The sequence below is a fragment of the Typopeltis vanoorti genome, chromosome 24, assembly GCF_054136105.1.
Source record: "Typopeltis vanoorti isolate ZY-2024b chromosome 24, IOZ_Tvanoo_1.0, whole genome shotgun sequence".
NCBI lineage: Eukaryota > Metazoa > Arthropoda > Arachnida > Uropygi > Thelyphonidae > Typopeltis > Typopeltis vanoorti.
The window spans coordinates 9,634,555-9,656,103 of NC_143572.1; the positions used below are offsets into that span (position 1 = coordinate 9,634,555).

General features: G+C 37.3%; 1 protein-coding gene across 2 annotated transcripts in view; it reads left to right on the plus strand.

The window, feature by feature from the left end:
• Usp32 (Ubiquitin specific protease 32) overlaps positions 1-21,549 on the plus strand; it is an 808,142-nt gene that overhangs the window by 361,981 nt on the left and 424,612 nt on the right. For both annotated transcript variants that reach the window (XM_090413901.1, XM_090413902.1), the window contains exon 15: positions 2,034-2,174. In XM_090413901.1, coding sequence (XP_090270027.1) covers positions 2,034-2,174 — 141 coding nt within the window. The remainder of the gene's footprint in view (positions 1-2,033; positions 2,175-21,549) is intronic.

The window sequence follows — 21,549 nt, forward strand, 5'->3', positions numbered from 1 at the left end:
TGCTGAGTGGAGACCACCAGAAGAGGGGCATCCGAAAAAAAGTCGCTTGGAGGAGTCAAAAGTAAATGATTTGTGTAAATGAAGTGTAGAAACAAATGCTGATTTGTTTCTACGATTCCAAGGGCAATATCCACGAAGAATTCATTCCGCCTGGCCAAACGGTTAATGGTGAATTTTACCTTGAAGTTTTGAAGTGATTGATAGTGAGAATTCATCGAGTACAGCATGAATATTGTGATACTGGCAACTGGTCACTTTTGCATGATAATGCATCATCTCATCGTTCGAACATTGTGAGAGAGTTTTTGAGCAAAAACCAAGTTTGTGTGTTGGACTCGTCATATTCACCTGATTTAGCACCCTGTGACTTCTTTCTCTTCCCCCAACTTCATTTGCCGATGAAAGGAAAGCGACACGACACCATTGAAAACGTTCAATCGGCAGTAACCACGATCCTCAACAGTATCCCAAAAACCGATTAAAAAAAAAAACTCATTTAACAAATTAATTGACAATGCTCTATCAAAGCTGAGGGAGAGTATATTGATTGAAATAAATGATTTGAATAATTATAATTGGCCTGTGTTTTATTTTCTATCAAAAGTTCGGTTTCTTTTTGGACAGAGGGTGTATTTATGCCTGTGTGTTCATGGGGCTGGCTTGCCTGTTTTGAGGGCTGAAAAAACCTCCACTTGTCTGTGAGCTCAGCCATTTGATTGAATAAATCTGATAACAGTTCCTGATGTCATAGTTGGAATTCAAACCCAGGTCTTTGCAAATATAGGTTTGTCTATACCAGCTAAGTTATGCAGGCTCCACACTTTGAACTAATGGCCTGTTTTCAGCTAGGTAATAAGCTTGATCAGAGTTTGCTTTTGCAAACATTCCTGTATTACTTGTGATTCAAACTCACAGTAAACAGGTTTTTACTAAGACAAGCTCTGAAAAAAAACAGTAATGTGTTTTGATGCATTATGAATAGCAGTGCAGTTATCCCATTATAATAATTTTCTATGTAAATGAAATAGTTTTATCTGTTTGACTGACTGAGATAGATGCATGGCATCTCCTTAATAATCATAATTTCACTATCTAAGGCTTAAACTTATAGTAAACTATTACCATGAACAGACTAAGAATTAGATAACCAAGAAACCTTTCTTAGAGAAAAAACTTGGAAGCTTTTCTAAGCTTCATTAAGCAGATTGTGGTCTCTCAGTTGATGAAATTGATCTCCCACCTAAAGAAATTCCCAAATACCCATACCTATAGCGAGGTGAGATTTGAACTCACCTACTGCCTGTATTAGGGAATGGGATGTTAACCACTGTGTCAACTAGGCAGTCAAATGATAATAATATGAATGATGTAACAGTTCTGTAAGTTCTATTTTGCATTTCCTTTCTATTTGTTTGTTTTTTTATTTCATTTATTCATTATTTATATGTATGTTTTAGTTGATGCAGATATCCTGATACACTAAAAATGCAGTATGTTCAATGCTATTTCATTCTGTTACATTTTTATCTGTCAAGATCCCATTATTTTCACTTCTCAGAAAACGGAAATATAAGATATGACAATATTGAAATCCTGGCAGATCACAGAATAATTTTGAGGAAAATTGTCAGTATGAATGTAATAATGATGTGAACATTGTTATGTAGTATCCTAACACCTGTTAAGGGTATCACATTTACATATCAAATTTATGGTGATCAAGGTGACATTTTTATACTTGAAACTACATTTGTGAGTAACATTATAGAAATAGACCTAGTACATCAAGTTATATAATAAAATATTCGACTTGAATAATCAGGTACTTTGTCCATGTATTTTTACTCCCCCTTCCATGATCTCTTATGGAGAGATACCATGGGATATTTGAAATCCACAGTTTTTAAGCACAGCAAATAGTTTTGCCCTTTTTTTAGTAGGATGTAATTTTTTTTTTTTTTATGTTCAACTTATTTGAAATAAATTATTGGATTATTAATATCTGATATAAAAGTTTTGTCTTGTCTTATTAGGTAATGATTTTAACTGGGGAAGGTGGTAAACTGAAAAGGAATATAGTTTTAACTAGAGGAAGAGATTTTGAATTAGTTCCTGAAGCTGTATGGCGAGCTTTACAACAGTGGTATGGTGGATCACCAGCTCTTCCAAGACAGGTAGTATTTTAGAATTATATTAATATTTAAAATTGTTTGAAGTCATAATTTAGGTTATTTCACTTTTCGAAATCCCAGACTAATATATTCAGTAAACTGTGTAACATCCGGTCTCCTTGGATCAAAGGAAGTTAATTGTTTCAAGAACCACCGATAAGTTAGCTGATCTTTAACCCAATGTTAAAAAATGGAAACCCTTATTTGCCTTCTTTCTTCTAGAAATAATAATCACAATATAATTGATAAGTGTATTGTTTTGGATTCATTTGCTCCACATAATATTTGCTGTATTAAAATATATTGCAAACTTTCAAATATGGCTGCGTATGTGTTTATGCGCACGTGCTTAGGGGGAGTCAAAGCTAGCAACTGAGATGAGGCATCTGTATAGCTTATAAGGAATTCAAAGACTGTCTTTTGACCCAATGTCCAATCCTCATCTCACCTCATGTTGCACCTAATTGTTTGATATCCAAGATTTATTAGTCAGCTTTGACATAATGTCCCTTTTCACCAATGTCCCGATCAATGATACTGTCTAGCTCCTACAGAACATATTTCTACACAACATACGGCCCTCTTTGCCCACGTTCCGGATATTTCGTGTGGCAAAACAATTTATACCTTCAAAAAGAGGGTACAGCCATGGGCTCTCACCCCCCCCCCCCCACCCCCACCCCCCAATAGCTAACTTTTATATAGGAGACTTTAAGCAACGAGCTCTAGAGTCAGCGTGCCCAAAGCCCAAAATTTGGCTCAGATACATCAACGATATTTTCCCAATTTGGCCCCACGGCAGCGAAGCACTAAATACATTCCTTAGCCACCTGAACAAACAACACAAACGTATCCAATTCACCATTGAAATAGGAAAAAAAACAACTCTCTTCCGTTCCTAGAGACACACTCGTCACACGGGCTGTCTCTCCTTCTCAGTCTACTGCAAACCTTCATATACAAAAATTCTTATCACCACCCAACACAAAAACTAGGGGTCATAAACACCCTTAAACACAGAGCTCAAACTATTTGTTCAAATGAACAAGCTCTAAACCAGGAATACAAGATCATCAACCATACATTTATAAAAAAATGGATACAGTAAAAAAACTATTCACAAGATCCTCCACAGAGATACTAGTATAAACAAAAAAGATTTCAAGGATGCTATTGCCATACCTTATGTTAGAGGCATTTCTGAAAAAATAGACAGAACACTACACAAATACAACATCAAAACCACCTTTAAAGCCCCAACAAAAATTAGTTAAAGCGCTCCGTATCTATGCTCGGTTGGAAAAAGCTTTGTTAAGGGAACAGATCCACGAGGCAAGAAAAAACCTAGCATTTATCCAAGCCAAAGTTCTACAACTAAAATGAGAGCTATCCAGCTACGTTAATCCAGAAATTTGGGATATTTTAGACAGGATCACAGATGACTTGGCCAAGCACCTATTACTCAGAAACAAGGAAAAATTAATAATGAAGTTTCAAGCACTACAACAACATGAAAGCACAAGACAATCAGGACGCCATAACGAAAGGAGCAGCCAATCACAAACCGACATCACAAGGAGCAGCCAATCACCCACAAACGAAGTGAGGAGCAACCAACCACCATCGGACCACGGCCTAGTTATCAACCAATCAAACTACAATCTCACCCAAGGTGAACTCTCACTGCTGGAGAAAGGTCTAAACTACGCCATTGCCCCGAGGTCAGTAAACAAACTTGATATCATTTATCATATCGAGAGAGGTTTAAAAGTTAGCTAGATTGGCAGGGATCCCTCCCTGCCAATCTAGCTGACAAAATACACATAGAAACATCTTGTATACTAAATTCAAACAAAAAACTAAGCAGCAATCTAAATAAAATGGAAAAACTGGCCCTTAAATCCCTAAAAAAATAACCAGGACATTATAATCACAAAAGCAGATAAAGGGAATGGCACTGTTGTTTTAGATCGGACAACTTATATAGAAAAATCGGCAACGTATCTGAGCCAAATTTTTGCCTTTAGGCACACTGACTCTAGAGCTTGTTGCTCAAAGTCTTACATATAAAAGTTAGCTATTGGGGAAAATGCATTACGAAAATTTCCTTTCGAACCAGGTTTTGGTGTAGTGGAAGGACTTGGTACCTTTCCAATCAGTTCTGTGGTATGTTTGGAGTGCGTGGTCAGAAAGGCCGGTTTTTCCAAAATGGGGGTATTTAATGTGTCATTTGTGTTCGTCTTTCCTAATTGGGATGGTTCACCCTTACCATGCACTCCAGACATACCATAGAATTGATTTGAAAGGTACCGAGTCCCTATACTGCACCAAAACTTGGTTCGAGAGAAAATTTAAAGAAGCATGTGAAATGCTCAAACATAATCCAAATCTGAACAAAAATGATGGCCTAACCATTCCAAGAATGTGGAGGACCCATTTGCAACCTTTATAGCAACCAGAAGAACAAGCCAAAGAAAAATCCCAATACAAGAAGACTTGAAGTGATTTTTTTTCCCCTTTAACATTCAATAGCAACTTGAACTATACAAGCTCAGAAGAAAATTGTAGTATAACAATCTGAACTTACAAATCCAGAAGAATCTTAGTACAGGAGGACTTCAGCAGAGTTTATTGTAGTTTTTTTATTTATTATTTATTTTTATTTGATTGATTTAATTTTTTTTTTAATTAATTTATTTTATTTTTTTTTATCACTAGAGGTCAGGCTAAGAAAAAGATTAATTCACGGCATAGATTTAATTTACCTTTATAGAGTGCAAGAGCATGTAGTTTGGTTTCCTATACACATGTATATTTTTGATGATGACCTCAATACAGGGGTCGAAACGTCAAGTGTTATTTTGTTAATAATAAGTAAAATAATCATTTCAACACGTGTGTTTGTATCCCTAAATTCGTAAATATGAATGCTGATCACCATGTAACTTTAAAAGAAAGAGTTTGAGGCTAATGTTTATTCTTGAAACCTTTCCATAGCATGTGTCCAAAGGTGGGTGATGTAGGCGATGAGATTTACTGTGAATCTTGATTGATGGAATCCATATTTTATGTTTTCACTGATTAGGTAAGTAGTAGTTCTCTATATGTTCAAGAAGTTGAATGCTGATTATTTTTTCCATTACTTTACCCATCACTGAGGTGAGAATTAAGTTGAAGATAGACACTTTTTTTTTTTTTTGAATTAGTTATATATGTGCTTGCTTCCATGCTGTGGGATTGATGCCAGCCAAATATAATATAGTGTAGAGAAGATAAAAGACAGATACTAGCTCAGTATCACATCTCTTGAGCATGTTGTGATGCCATCAGGACAAAAGCCTTTTTGGTGTCCAGGTTGATCAGGATTCTTCACATATCATTCTGGCAGAAGTCTACAATAGCCATGGCTATCAGTGCAGTATCCCAGATAAAGATGGTGGTGATTTGCCTTGGTAAGCTATGCAGGAATTGGATAAGAAGAATGATGCAAGGAGGACAGCTTTAGGTGATGTTGCCATCTGGGTGAGTGAAAGGCTGGAGCACAAATGGAGGGATATTACACCCAATAGCTTTTGCAGGGGGAAAAAAGGTATAAACATGGGTGTGGAAGGCAAGTTTTCTTTCGTTTCAAGATGACTTAGCACAGTTAATGATTGTTTTGCAAGTGTTTTAGTGTAGGCTGCTTATAAACTGGAATTTTTCTTTGCTTGCAACAGGCTGTTTTTCTTGGACTACCTTGATGTATCTCTTGGAAAACTGTAGTTTTAATATTAAGTGGGAATTTTGGATTGGGGGAGGATGAAAGTCTTCATTCCAGCATGAATGAAGACTTTCATCCTCCCCCCAATCCAGAATTATCACTTAAAATCAGACTACTGTTTCCCAGGAGAGTTTGGAAAAAAGTGGTCTTGCTATGGAAAGAAGTAAAAATTCTCAGAGATCTTCCCACGTGCTATTGTTGTAGTTTAAAAGGATACGTAGTTGTGAATGGTTGAGGGAGGAGAGGGCATTCCACTAGATGGAAAACTTGGACAAGATTATGATGTTAACTAAGAAGAGCAGATGCTATCTCATCAATGTATCCATTGAAAGAGAACTAGTTAAGAAAAGGTCTAGAGTGTTGGATGAGAGAGAAGAATTGTTGTGGTTTCTGATTGGTAGATGAACAAATTGCTTTAGGTAATTTCTTACAGCAAATACTTCAGCCTCTCTTCCAGCTTGGTCAGTAGAATTAGAAAAAAAGAGCCATTTGGAGTTGTGGATATTAAAGTCACCAAGGAAGATGACTTCACTGTTAGGATAGTTGGAAATCAGGTTTGAAGGATAAAAAAAGTCAGAGGTCAGAGTCATTTTCAGAACTTAGAGTAGTAGAAACAACAAATGAATGATATGTAATGGAGCAAGGGAATTTAAAGCTGTAGAAAATCCAAAAAAGAGCCATTTAAGATTAATCATCCTTTGACAAAGATATCAGATTGCACAAAATCACAAGTACCACCCTTGTGGCAGAAGGAATCATAGAGAGTATTGTTTGGGCAGTTGAGATGGACTGTAGTTGTTGTAACAGTAATTTGGAGTTTGTCAACATCAGATCAGGTTTTGATCTCTGTAAGTGATAGTGAACATCTTCTAATTTATACCATACATTATTGGTGAAGTGGATGCAGAAGATTTTTTTTTTTTTTAAGGTCCACACAGTTAGCCGAGTGGCTATGCGTTGCTGATGTGAGGAGCTTAGGATCTTTCTCAGACATAGCCAAGTTAGCCAGTCTTGAGCATGGACTGCAGGTTTTTTCTCCCCAGTTTATCTGGGGTTTTTCATCCTGCAAGCAGGCAAACTGGCCTTGAAAACTCACGCCTCTACACACATAGGACACATCAGGAGGCATAGGGTTAACTATGCCTCCTTATTCTCAAGATATGGTTGCAGTTAAATGAATAGAAAACCTTCAACACTACAAGGTAAAAGAGGGAGGGTTGTTTTTTTTAAGTTTTTAAAATTTTGGGAGCATTTTTTTATGATTTGTTATAGTAACTGCAGTGACATTATATCTATCTAATTGAGTTTGCTACCATTTAGGTTAAGAACTGAGGAGAGTGAGGAAAAAAAAAAAAGAGCTGATGAACATTCAGTGGGAAAAGATATAAACTATGCCACCCATGCAGAGTATGTCTCCATGCCATAATGTGGCCTGAACAGCACTCCTGCATATCACAATGCAGCCTCCCTCCAGATACAAATTACTAGTGTAGCAGGCAGCATTATGCACCAGCTGATTGGGAAGCCTCTTGAACATGATAATCACTTTTATTCCCCTGTATTTTCTGGTGGCCAGACTTAGCACTGCATTACAGACTGTAGCACTATATTACTGCTGTACTCTCAAAGATTGGAGAGACTCTGAATCTATTTGCCATGGCTTTGAAGGTATTACTCACCCTGCATGTTAGAAGATTTGGCAGAAGAAGGGGTAGAAGTCTTACCATCTAGTCTAGGGACCAGACCTCAGGTACTTTAGGTCCCCAATAAGGAAGGTGGTAGTTTTTAACCAGGCAGTGAAGGCACCAACCAGCTAGGCATATAGGAAATACTAGACATATAGAAATGTTTTGGGAAAAATGGAAAAAAGTCTAGAGTTAATAATAATAATATGATTTCAGTTTCTGGAAATGGTCTATTCATTAATAGTACCAAGTTCCAGTTTAAAGATGGGCATAAATTTATATGGAGAGAGTACACAAGTAATAAGAAAATAAGAAAAGTCATAGTCTGTGTTATTCTTGATGGTGATATTTTCATGCATAGTCAAGATACATACATACATACATCTATCTTCAAGGCCCACCTTTCCTAAGTGGGTTGTGGGGAGCAACAGCTGCAAGAGGAACTTCCATTGGTCACGATCCTCTGCCACCAAGCTCGTGTTCTGGTGGGATTCCCAAACGTGTCCACCCAAGGTTTTGGATATAATCTATCCAGCAAGTCCTTGGCCTCCCACCCTCTGGCTTGGCAAAGAGAGCCTGCTGAGGGAGCCTCTCTTGTGGCATTCTGACCAGGTGCCCATACCAACATAACTGTGATCTCTCAACGCGGAGAAGCAGCAGTTGAGTATTGAAGGTTTTCCCAAATTGCAGAGCTTCTGACTCTGTCGAGTCTTGTTAGCCCCACAACCTCTCGAAGGATTTCAGCCGCTTTGGATTCGTGTCCGCATTCTTTCGGTCATTACCCAACTCTCATGACCATAGGTGAGGATGGGGGACATAGACTGTATTGAAGACAGCCAGCTTTGCCTTCTGGCTTAACTCCCACTTCAATACTACCGAACGGCCAAGCTCCCGCAGTATTGAGCTTGCTAAGCCAATTCGAGTATCTAGCTCTACGTCCCATTTTCCATCATTCGTGAATATGGACCCAAGGTATTTAAACTTCTCAACCTGCCTCATTGCAACTCCACTTACATGTAGAGTGCACTGGGATGGTTGTCTTGAGACCACAAATGTTTCAGTTTTGGCGACACTGATCTTCATTCCGGCATCTGCACAAACAGCTACAAACCTATCCAGGGTCTGCTGGAGGTCATCTGTGGAAGAGCTAAGCAGAACTAGGTCATCTGCAAAAAGCAGACATCCAATGCTACATCTTCCAATTCTGACACACTCGCTGCATCGGCTGTACCTATCAATCCAGTCCATAAATATTATGAAAAGGAGGGGTTACAGAACACATCCTTGGCGGAGGCCAACGGAGTCTGGCAAAGGTTCAGACTTTGTGCTGTTTACCCTGACACAAAACTCTGGGCATTCATGCAGGGACTTGATGACAGCTAATAGTTGGCCATCCACTCCATACTCCTGTACTACTTGCCAAAGCTTATCCCGAGTAACCTGGTCATATGCCTTCTCCAAGTCCACAAAACATGTGTAGACATTCTTGGCATATTCCCAAGATTTCTCAAAGATTTGCCTTAAAGTGAAGATGTGGTCAGTTGTGCTTCTACCAGGACGAAAGCCACATTGTTCTTCCTGGAACTTTGACTCAACTATGCTCCTGCACCATCTTTCCAAGCACTTAGCATACACTTTCCCAGGCAGGCTGAACAGAGAGAGAGATGCCACGATAGTTACTGCAATCCTTCTGGTCTCCCTTCTTAAAGACTGGTATTATTATGCCTGTCTGCCATTGCTTTGGTGCTCGCCCAGATATCCAAGCAGCCTGACGCACTCGAGCCAGCCAGAGAACACCGTCTCAATTTAAGGCTTCTAGCATTTCGGGCCGAATTTCATCATCGCCAGCAGCCTTGCCCGATTTTAGCGAATTTATTGCTAAATGGACCTCTTCTGCTGTGAGACTAGTCATTGCTCCGATCTGCACCTCTTGGATGTCCACAACTGCTGGGCCACCCGGGTTAAGAAGGATCTCAAAGTATTCCCTCCATCTGTGGAGGATATCCTTCTCGGTTGTTAAAAAGTGCACCATCAGAGGCCTTAATTGCCCTTGCTGTGCACGATTTCCTCCCTCGAAGGCGGTGGATGGTCTGCCAGAATACTTTGTTTGCATTTGCATAGGATGAGTCTAATCTTTCTCCAAAGGATTCCCAAGCCTTCTGCTTTGCTGTCTTTACTGCCTCAGCAGCAGCTTTTCGTGCCTCAGCATACTGCAAACGCATCTCAGGTGACCTGACCCTAAGCCATGTTAGGTATTACTCCTTTTTTGCCCGGGCGGTTTTTTGGACTTCTTGGTTCCACTAAGGTGTCCTTTTCTCACTGCTCGTTGCCACAGCGAGCCGCTTTCTGCCACAGCATGAAAGTGCAGAGGCAGTGACAGCTGTTCTGAACAGCTTCCACTCCTCAACATCTGCAGTATGCTTGGATACGCGTATAGCCTATCATATTATATATCATATTATATATTATATACCAGCGTTGATGGTAGCATCTGGTTTCTGAAGCCATAGAGTGCACACGACAAGGTGGTGGTCAGTTGACAGTTCTGCCCCCTCTTCTCACATGAACGTCCAACACTGAGGAAAATAGGTCTGCTGAGACTATGAAGAAGTCAATCAGAGACCTTTGTTCTAGTGTATCCCTGTACCAGGTATACTTATGGACTTCTCGGTGCTGGAAGAAGGTATTCATTATGGACAAGGTGTTAGTACAGCAGAAGTCCAATAATTTCAACCCATTCGCGTTAAGATCAGGAGCACCATTCCTCCCAACCACACCCCTCCATGTCTGGTCATCTGTTCCAACATGTGCATCAAAGTCACCCATTAGCAGGACTGATTCCATGTCTGCCACCCTGTCAAAAGCAGCATCCACTTCCTCTAGGAAGGCAGAGTATTCTGACTCCAGATTAGGTGCATAGGTTTGTGCCACAGCCAAATCATGGTTTTTCATCTGAAGCCTTAACACACATACCCGTCCCCCCAATTGGATCCACTTAGCAACACAGTCTGACAGCTGGGTAGTCAAAATGCAAGACTTTATTGTAGATTTGAAGTGGGAAGTTATCATTTTTAGTTTTGAGTAGAATAAAATTTTTATGAATATCATATCAAAAAGTAAAATATGAATGACAATTTTAAAAAGAATTTTAGTCAGCTTTCAGTGGTGAACCGTAGAATCAAATATACATAAGGAGAGAAAATGAATTTGGAAACAAGAACCAAATTTTAGAGACTTGGTGGCATGGTCTGATGATAACATTGATTGATCTAGTCAGAGAAGCATCTATTAAAGTTTTTTGTAAGAACTGAAGGAAAAGAAGAAATACTGAAAGTACTTGGTAAAATATAAGAAAACTGTGAGTAAAAGTAGTTTAACAAGTCATAGTTAAACAAATCAGAATGAAGAAAAAAAAATTAGAGAATTGAAAACTAGAGGTGCCATTAAAATTTAAATTAATCATTCTGAGTGCTGGAATAATTACTTGGAAAGATTACATGAGATAATCAGTGGTAGAAAATGTCAAGCAGAATGCATGTAGAAGTGCATATCAACTCTTGGGGTAGAAAAAGTCTTCAGAAATCTATAATATGGAAGTTAAGCTGAATGGTATTGAACTGTTAGAAATTTGCCAAATATCGAAATATGGAAGTATAAAAGTTTTACATTGGCCACATTGCATTGCATAATTCATAAGCCTGGTCATGAATTATGGTGGTGATTCCAGGTGGTTGGTGTACAGCTCTCATAGTGACCTATCTATAAAGGGGGGAGGCAGCAATAAAACTGAATGTAATAGTTAGTGGAATTCCTTACTGAGTATAATTTCCAGGTGTATACTTCTTGGTGGTGTTGGGGGGTGGGAGAGGGTTGAGGACAAATTTTTGGAGTTACAAGTTGGGTTCAGGGCAAATAAGTATTATCAGACTTTAAGTGGGATAGTTAAGAAATGGATATGTAACAGTGATCTGTGTTTTTGATTTGCAGGTCTAGAAAGGCATATGATAATATACTATAAGAAATGCTGTTAAAAATGTTTCATTTTACATTCTATAAAATGGGGCATTGTACAAAGCAATATGTAGTCTATACTAAAATTGTAAGTTGACAGAATTAAAGAAAGTACAGGAAAGATGGTTCGATGTAAAATCAGATATAGGACAAGGATATTCACTATCTCCTCTCTTATTCGTCATCTTTACGGATCATATTATGAAGGAAAATCAGAGGTATTCACAGCTCTTTAGTTTATGCCAATGTTATATTCTTAAAGGAATACCATTGTGAATGTCTAGGTAGCTGATGTTTTTCACTGCTGGAATAAGACCACTACTCTTTTTCTTGGAAGTCTGAATTAATTTGAAAAGGTAAGGTTCTATCTTTCTAGAGCAAGGTTTCCTGATAATTCACACTAAAGCGCAGTAAGAATCAGGGCCAGTCCGAGAGTATCTGATGCCCCTAGGCAAAAAAATTTCGGCGCCCCCTAAAAACATGACCTCACCTCCTGTTACAGACCTTACAGAAAATTTGCATCCCTTATCCGCTCTACCAAAGACCAACCACTTCCCCTAGATTTATCTGGTGTATACCAGGTCCCTTGCAGTTGTAAACTGTCGTACTTTGGCCAAACAGGCAGGACAGCGAATATCAGAATTTCTAAACACAAGGACTACATCCGGTTTTACAAATATAGCCATTCTGGTCTTGCAGACCATGCATGAGACATTGCCGAAATATCGGAAATATCTATTAAAGTATTATTTAATTTATATTCGTATCTACGTTGTTTCAATTCCCTAAGTTATTTAGAAATGCATAACCAATGTATAAGCCTATCTACGAGAATCAACATTGTCTCTCTCTATATATATTTTGTCATACTCACACAAGCAAACATACACACGTCTTAGCATCCCTAGGCGATTGCCTAGGTTTGCCTAATGATAAAACCGGCTCTGGTAAGAATACTGATGTATGATAAATTTGCAACCCTCTCTAGGCAGGATTCAGCTAAGAAGTATATACCTTATCAGAAGTCTTGAGGGTATGTGGATGTGTGGGGTAAATTTGAAAGTCAGGGAGATCTGTCTACATTTGAGTGAAAGCGGCAGTGGTAGGTGCTTGAGAGAAGAAGAATATGTATTCAAGGAAAAGATGATAAAAAGACCTGTGAACATAAGCTACCAGGACAGGTGTGAGATGAACAATTTAAATCTGTACCATGAAGAAGAAAAAATGTTAGATTTCTCCATGATCTATGTAACTGTGGAGATTCTGCTCATATACTGATGAGCATAAAAGTAATGACTTACTTAAATGAGCATTCATTCTTGTGGCATTCTCACATTTGTGCCCTTGCTGCTTCTCATCCTCAGCCATATGTCCATTGCCCTTCATCATCATCTCTTCATTCAAACTGCACTTTGCACACACACCAACTCCTGTGATGTGGATTAAAGTTCGAAATTTTTTTGTATGATCTAAAGAATACATACTGCACACTTCACATAGTGACTCCAGACAGAGGTGCATATTCAATAAAGAGAAAGTGGCCCTAATCTTCATTACCATGGCATTTAATAAATAGTGCTCTACTCATGAAAAATTGATATCTAAAACATGCGCTTCAAGTACTCCAACAACTCTTCTCTCACTTAAATATATATTCAATTCTATATATAATCTAATTAATCTGAATGAAGTTGTTTAACTTCTCTAGAGAACACTACCCCTTTTGTGTTCCTTATTGAAATAAATGAAAACATTTACAGTAGCAATCCTGAAAATGTTTTGAACACTGCTTTGAAGAAATGTTTTGTATTTCTCTACTCAGTGTTCCTTCTAAGATTTATGCCAATATACTTGAGAAGGATTGTGGAAGAGAAGCTTGATGAACAAGCTGGATTCAGGCCAAATAGAGGCTGTCAGGATCAGATTTTCACTTTACGACAAATAGTTGAGAAATCAGGGTAATATAACAAACATCTGTATTTAAGTTTTGTAGATCTGGAAAAAGCATATGACAAGGTGCCAAGAGAGAAGCTATTCAATATGCTACAGTTGTATAGTGTTGGTATGCTTTATATCAAGCAATACTTAGTCTTTATTTGATTTGTAAGTCAGCGGTTAGAATTGAAGGAAGCACAGGAAGATGGTTTAATGTGAAATCTAGTGTCAGACAAAGATGTACATTATCCCCTCTGTTATTTGTTATCTATATGGATTACATTATGAAGGAAAGTGGTATTAAACCCGATATCAAAATTGGAGATGTTAATGTCAGCTCTTTGCTTTATGCAGATGATATTATACTTCTAAATAAATCCGCTACAAGTCTGCAAGATTCCCTTACTAAATTGAATAACTGTGGTAATAGATATGGTATGAAGGTCAGCAATAAAAAGACAAAGACAATGAAAATAGGCAGAAACATTGAAAATATCAACTGCATTCTGAATGGAGAACCTATAGAACAAGTAAAACATTTAAGCTACTTAGGCACGATTATTAGTGAAGATGGTAAATTAAATAAGGAAATTGACAACATGGTCAACAATGCTGGTATGGTAGGAATTCATTCAACTGAATAAATTTATGTGGAATAAGAGAGAAATTAGTCACAACACTAAATTAGCTGTATACAAGACAGTGTTCAAACCAATTTTAACTTATGGATCTGAGAGCTGGGTTAGAAGTAAAACACTTGACCAACAACTAGAGACCGCAGATATGAGAGTCCTGAGAAAGATTAGGGACATGAACAGATGGCATCAATGGCAATATCATATTAAAAACAAGGATATTTGGAAAGAACTTGACATTGTCGGTATCCAGGAATGCGTTAGCAGAGTTAATCTCAGGTGGTATGGTCACTTAAACAGAATGGGAGAGGAACGATTAGCAAAACAAGTGTTCTCTGCCAGGTTGGCAGAGAACACTAGGTGGATTGATACGGTAAAAAATGCTTTAGAAAATAGAAATATAAGATCTGACACTGTTGGAACCTTGACAGGTAATAGACTGATTTGGAGGAAAATTGTAGATAGGAAGTTAGTAATGACGTAAATTTTTCATGTAGTACTCTCATATCCTGTACACCCCTTGAGGATAAATGTCAGGAATTTGAGGGGAAAAATTCTTCATAGTATGAAACGCATTAAGTTTTTTTGTTTGTTTTTTTACCTTTGGAGTCAACAGTCTTGTTCGAGGGCACTTCATCCATATTAGCTATCGGTGAAAGATCTGTGACACTCAATAATTTTATTTTCGAATTTGTCTGGAATTTTTTGTGATATTTTCGTTTTTGCACTTATGCATAAATCATTTCTCTTTATAAATCTAAAGCACCATGATGGTGACCCTGTAAAATCGATGATATTTATTTCTATTGCCAATAATTTTGCTCGTTGAATAATAATTTTTTTTAGATACTCAGCAACCCAATGTTCTTTGATTCATTATCCAAGTTTTTATTCATTTTCAATTTCTGGCTATTTTGTGGGTTTTCTGTAGAAATTTTGTTTTTTAGAATTTGCTTCTATTAACTGCTACTCTTGTTTCCTCCAAGCTCATACTATTTTTTCTGTAGTAAAGACCCAAAGTGCCGCTCTGCTGCCCTATTGCCATTCTTTTTTGCATATTCAATCACATTATGCTTAAACACAATTGTATGTGTTTAAGCATAATGTGTCCGTCCTTCATAGAATCTATGGGTTACAAAAAAAGTAAATATAATAATGTATTCATTACTAGGTTAAATGTGTGACGTAAACGACCGTGCAACTATTCAAACTGATAGTTTAAAAGAATCATTTAGCTTATACGACACATCCTATTAGATAAATTTTAGGTACAAAAAAATGCAGCTTAAGGAACAAACCAGAAGTTTAATTTTAAGAAGTGTACATAAATACAATCAAGTAAAGGCAAATATTTCCTTTTTTTTTTTTCATTATTTTTTTTTTATTTTATAAAAAAGGAAATAAAGAAGACATCAGTAACTACAGATCTAGCTGTCTATTAGCACACACACACACATATATAAAATATTCGCCAGAATCATCCTAAACCTCCATCAATGAAAATAGCTGCAAAGAACAGGCTGGTTTCAAAAAAGGCTTTTCAACAATAGATCACATTCAAACTATTACTCAGCTAACAGAAAGATGCAGAGAATACCAGATCCCACTTTGTCTTCTTTTTATAGATTTTAAAAAAGCATTTGACACTGTTGAGCATAACGCAGTATTACAAGCTTTAATAGAACAAGGCGTAGAAAAAGCATACGTCCAACTCATAAACGATATCTACAAAGAAAGCACAACAAATATCACCCTTCTCAATCACCCGATTAAAATTAACTTAAGTAGAGGAGTACGTCAGGGTGATGTCTTATCACCTAATCTCTTCACATCTACTCTGGACAGTATCATTCGAAAAATTGACATGAAAGATGGAATAAACATTGATGGTGAAATATTAAATATCCTATTATTCGCTGATGATGTGGTATTAATATCTCACTCACCCAAACACCTAGAATCAATGCTGAATAACATAAACCAAAACTGGCAAAAAAATTGGATTGGAAATACACCCTGACAAAACAAGATGGATGAAAAACAAATACTGTAAAGATCATACAATCACTCTAGAATCTCACCATCGAAAAAGTTGAAGAATACATCTACCTCGGCCAGTTCATAAAAATGAATAATGATATATCAAATGAAATAGCAAGGAGAAAAAGAGCTGCTTGGATAGCTTTCAACAAAATAAAATCAACTATTACGAACCAAAACATAGATATAGACATAAGAGCCCATCTTTTCAATAGTCACATCTTACCAGCATTAACTTATGGCAGTGAAACATGGAACACAACTTTAAAAGAAGAACAAAGCTTAATAACAACTCAACGTGCAATAAAAAGAAGAATATGCAATATAAACAAAATAGACCACGTGAGACACACAGAAATCAGGAAGAAGTCTGGACTCACAGATATAAAAACAATCTACAACAGCAAAAGAAGATGGGCAGGACATTTCGCCAGAATGAGAGACAACAGATGGACAGTCAGAGTTACAAACTGGTATCCAAGAGATACCAATAGGAAACCTGGAAGACCCAATGATTAAGAAAGTTGGAAGAAAATGAAGAAGAAAAGCCCAAGACAGGAATAGCTGGACTCTTTACGACCTGCAGTCATGAAGGAAATCCTGACTGAAACCACAGGTCCATCAAGGTAATCAAGGTAAAGGCAAATATGCCTCCTGCCTTTAAAGTCCTTCTTTAAGATTTCTTTGTTTTAATTGAGATAAGCGAGTTGACAATTCCTGTCATTAGTGATTGGAAGAGGAGAAACTATTGTAATAGGTTTACTTGACTAAATTATATAAGAAGTTTTACTTCTTTATGTTGCATGGAAGCGTGAGCATTTCTGTTGATGAATATTCTCTGTACTAATGGATGTTGGGACTATTTCCTGTATACAGTACTAACGTACTATGGGTTGAGCAGCCAACCTCTCGTATATGGGCCCACCATTTAAAAAAAAAAAAAAAAAAAAAAAAAAATCCTTATTTCCACTAAATTCTTTCTCCCTCTCTCTTGTTGAAAATGGAATGAATGACTAATAATAAACCTTGAAGTGAGATTCAGTACAGGGATTAACATAATATTTGCCTACTCTGTTCACTCTGTCTGTCGTGAGAATATTGTGTGTGAAATTTTGCTTGAAATACAATGTGTAGTTATTAATGTGATGTCATCTTTGTCTTGTGATTTTTACATTATGAGTTTAATTATTTAATTTAGTTGGGCTCAGCACACAATAGTAGTACTCATTGCACAATTTAAATGGAAAGAAAGTGTATGAGAGTGAATTATTGTTAATTTGCAGTTTAATGGCTTCTGTATATCTTTACTAAATAAGTTTGTATATAATTATTTATATTGACATGTTTGAAGTAAATTTAACTTCAGCTAGAATAATTAAATAAGATTTCTTTTTACTGAGTTGGACACTTGAGCCAGAAATCAGTAACAGCAATTCCTAAAAAAATGAACCTGGTCAACTACATCAACTACATGAATGCACATGAATATAAATCATTAAAGCTGCAAATTTCAAATGCTTTTCTTTCCTCTCATGACTGAAATTAGTATGTTATTCATCATTTCCTGAAGGGATTTAATAAATAACAAACTAAAATACATAGCTTGTCTGGGAAATTCTTGATCTTTTGAATTATAGCACCAACAAGCACTTCTAGCTGTGTGCTTCATGAATTGCAATCTAGTGGGAATTTGGGAAATAGCCTAGCAAAAACCACAACATGATATTTTGTTTAGTTATTGTACTACATCTGTTTGTGTCAACATGTTTGGTACATCTGGCGATTTTTTGTTGTGTTTAAAATATGTGATTTTCTTGATCATCGAATTTGTGTGAAGTTTTGCGTCAAATTGGGAAAATCTTTCACAGAGACATTCATTCATATGTTCACTGGATATCCACAGATGCCTTATGGTGATGTACCACACCAGGCCTCTCCATGTAGTCTTGTTGTATGCTTTTCTGGAAGCTTCAACTTTCTGAAGATCAGTCACTCCACACACACACCATCCATCCATCCATCTCACTGATGGTCTACCCCTTCCTCTTTTTCCAGTAACTTTACCTTCTATTACTGTTCTAAGAAGTTCTCCTTCCATCCTTTCAATGTGTCCAAAATATTTTAACATTCTTCTGTCAATATCCTTAAGGAGCCTTAAAGTTCTACTGATCTTTTCTAACACCCATTCATTTCCTTTCAGTATATGATATCCTCAACAGCCTTCTGTAACACAACATCTCAAAAGCAGCTATTCTTTTCTTATCTGACTTCTTTCAGTTCCAAGTCTCGCATCCATAAGTCTCAGTTGGAAAAATTACTGCATCTAGAATCCTCAACTTTGTTCCCATGGAGATAGATCCATCCTTCCAGATTTTAGACAAGTCTCTAACTGTTGTTTTAGCCATTCCTGATCTTCTTCTGACGTTTTCTGAACAGCAATTGTTCACATTAATAATGGATCCCAGGTAGTCAAACTTGTTGACTTCCTCAATTCTTTCTCCATTAAGGTATACACTTATTTCTCAAAAGCTTCCCTGTTTGTATTTTCTTTAAGAACCATAATCTTTGTCTTGCTAGGATTGAGTTGAAGTCCTCTGTTATTACTGATCTTGTTAATTTTATGAAGAATTTGTTTTAGTTCTTCCTTGTCATTACAGAGGAGTCATCAGTATACCTGAGACTACTGATCAATCTACCACTGTCCTAATTACTGCCTTGAGCTTATTCAGTGCTTCACACATGATGTCCTCCGCATATATACTAAACAAGTGAGGATAAAGTAAACATCCTTGCTTAACACCTTTTCCCACCTGAAGCCAGTCAGTCCAACACCTATTCTTACCATGGCTTCTTGCTCCCTGTACAAGTTGGCTATCAACCTGATAGTGTGTTGAGGAAAATCCATTATTTTCATTACTTCCCACAGAGACATTTGAAATGTTAAAAAACAGCATTTGGGAATGAGGCTTTAGCTGGACTCAAATGTACCACCGGTGGAAACGTTTCAAAGATGGCTGAACTTCAGTCAGCAACGACTGAAGTTCAGGGCAACCATCAACATCAAAAATTGACGAAAATGTTGCAAGTTTCACCATGAATTTTTTTCACAAGGCAAGACACTGAACAAGGAGCATTATTTTGAAGTAATGCAATGTCTTTGTGAGGCTATCGGAAAAAAAAAAAGTCGTAATGCTTGGAGGGAAAACCAGTGGATGCTTCATCATGATAATGCAGCTGCACACACATCATTACTAATCCATCGATTTTTGGTGAAACACAAAACAATTGTCGTTCCACAGCCTGCTTACTTGCCTGACCTTACACCAGCAGCCTTTTTTTTTATTCTCCAAATTGAAATTGACATTGAAAGGCCAATGTTTTAAGTCTATTGACTTGACAAAGAAAAGATCACTAGTGGACCTGTGCAGTATCCTGAAAGAAGCATTCCAGAAATCTTTCAAAAGATGAAAGAAACACTGGCAGTGGTATATACAAAGTGGAGGAGAATAATTTAAAGGCAACAAGGCCAAATAGCTTCTAAGTTAGACAGGAACATTTTTATTTCAAAAGTTTGGGAATTTCCTTGTATGCTCCATCATGGGAATATACAGGTTACTGTAATAATTCAAAACAATTAAGATTAGTTATTTTACTAGTTTCACACATATAGTTTTTCTTCAAGATTGAACTATTCCAGATTGTCAGCTGTCCTTTCAAGACGTTCCTTTCAGCATCTGGCTGCAAACTTACTGGTGTATCTAAAACTGACCTAAAAATCCTTGATGCTATCTGAAAGAGGATGTTTACTGTTTTATGGGTTACTATAAAGAAGGAAATGTTCCAAATAATTTCTTGAACAGTGTCAGTGAACTTCTCTTTAAAAGCTCCCTGTGGGGCACCTGTTTGTGGTGGAGGTGACCTCCTAGTGATGGTACTAGCCCTTTTCATTCTTCCTCTTTTTCTCCTTTTTTTTTTTTTTTTTTTCATATTCTTCACTCTACTTCTGAGTCTTTTCTTTTTTATCCTTTCTTCCAGACCACCATCACTGGGATACAATGCCCTGCCATGTTTGCTATGCATTGTGACTTGTTGCAAACATTCGGAAAGGGAGATCCTGGTAATCTTGTGCTATTTTGCTTCTGTTTTGACAAGACAGGCAATTCTGGATGACCTAGGTAGGATCAGTCAGGTAGTGGACTTGCCTACAAGGGTTAATTTTAGTAAGTCTCTCACTGTCTGGAATCATTACCCAAGGCTTGCTGTTGTGCTGGTATAATGTCTGGGGTAGCTCAGGGTTTCTCTTTCAAGCGTAGTTATTGCTTGCTTGTCAGTGGGTATCCATGTGTGGCTTATGGTGGGTGGGAGCTCTAACGCTGAATCAAAAAAACCCTTTGAGTTGGAATTTTTCACCCTCAGTTGTTTCAGGGACCTTAAAAGGGTCCAAACCAAGTACTGATGCTGTAGATACACCATTTGGTAACAGAAATAAGAAACAAAAGATATGTAATACCACTAAAATGTACTGGTGTTTCTGATCATCCATGCAATAGGTGAAAAGCCAATAGAGAAAATGTCACTCTTCGTTATTCAGAAGGGTTTAGAAGGACTGGCAGGATCTCCCAAAACTGTTAAGAAAGTACATTGTTGTGATATCCTTCTGGAAGCATTATATCAGCAACATTCTAAGAGCAATATCAGTGGTTGGAATACCAATCACAGTAACACCTTATAAAGCACTCAATTCTTGTTATAGGAGTGACATCAGAATAGGATCTCCTTGACGTTCCTGATGAGGAGATGTATTCAGAGCTTAAAGGTCAGGGAGTGACAGGTGTGAGACACATCCTGATATGTAAGGATGGTTACCTGGTTCCAACCAGAAATTTCATCGTTACTTTTGATACACCTGAGGCTCTAGAATCTGTAAAAATAGGGTATCTCAGCTGTCTTATTAGACCGTACATCCATATTCTACTAATATGCTTTAAATATCAGAAATATGGGCATATCCATATTTCATGCATCAGATGTATTCCATATTTTTCCAGAGGAAGAGATGAACACTGAATATCCATACTTCCCAAAATCAGTTGATAAATATAAACCTGACAAAGGTAGGCCCTAACCTCCCAAAAATCGGACAGGTCTACAAAAGCCAGAACAATAGAAAAAAATTTTTAATGAAACTGACATGGGTTTTGTCAGAATTTTGCTTCAGAAACACGAGACTTTCTGTTTCTGCAGGAAACATGTTCAAAACCCAGCGAGGATTCTACTTTAACGAATTTCATTGCTGTATACAGGAACATAAC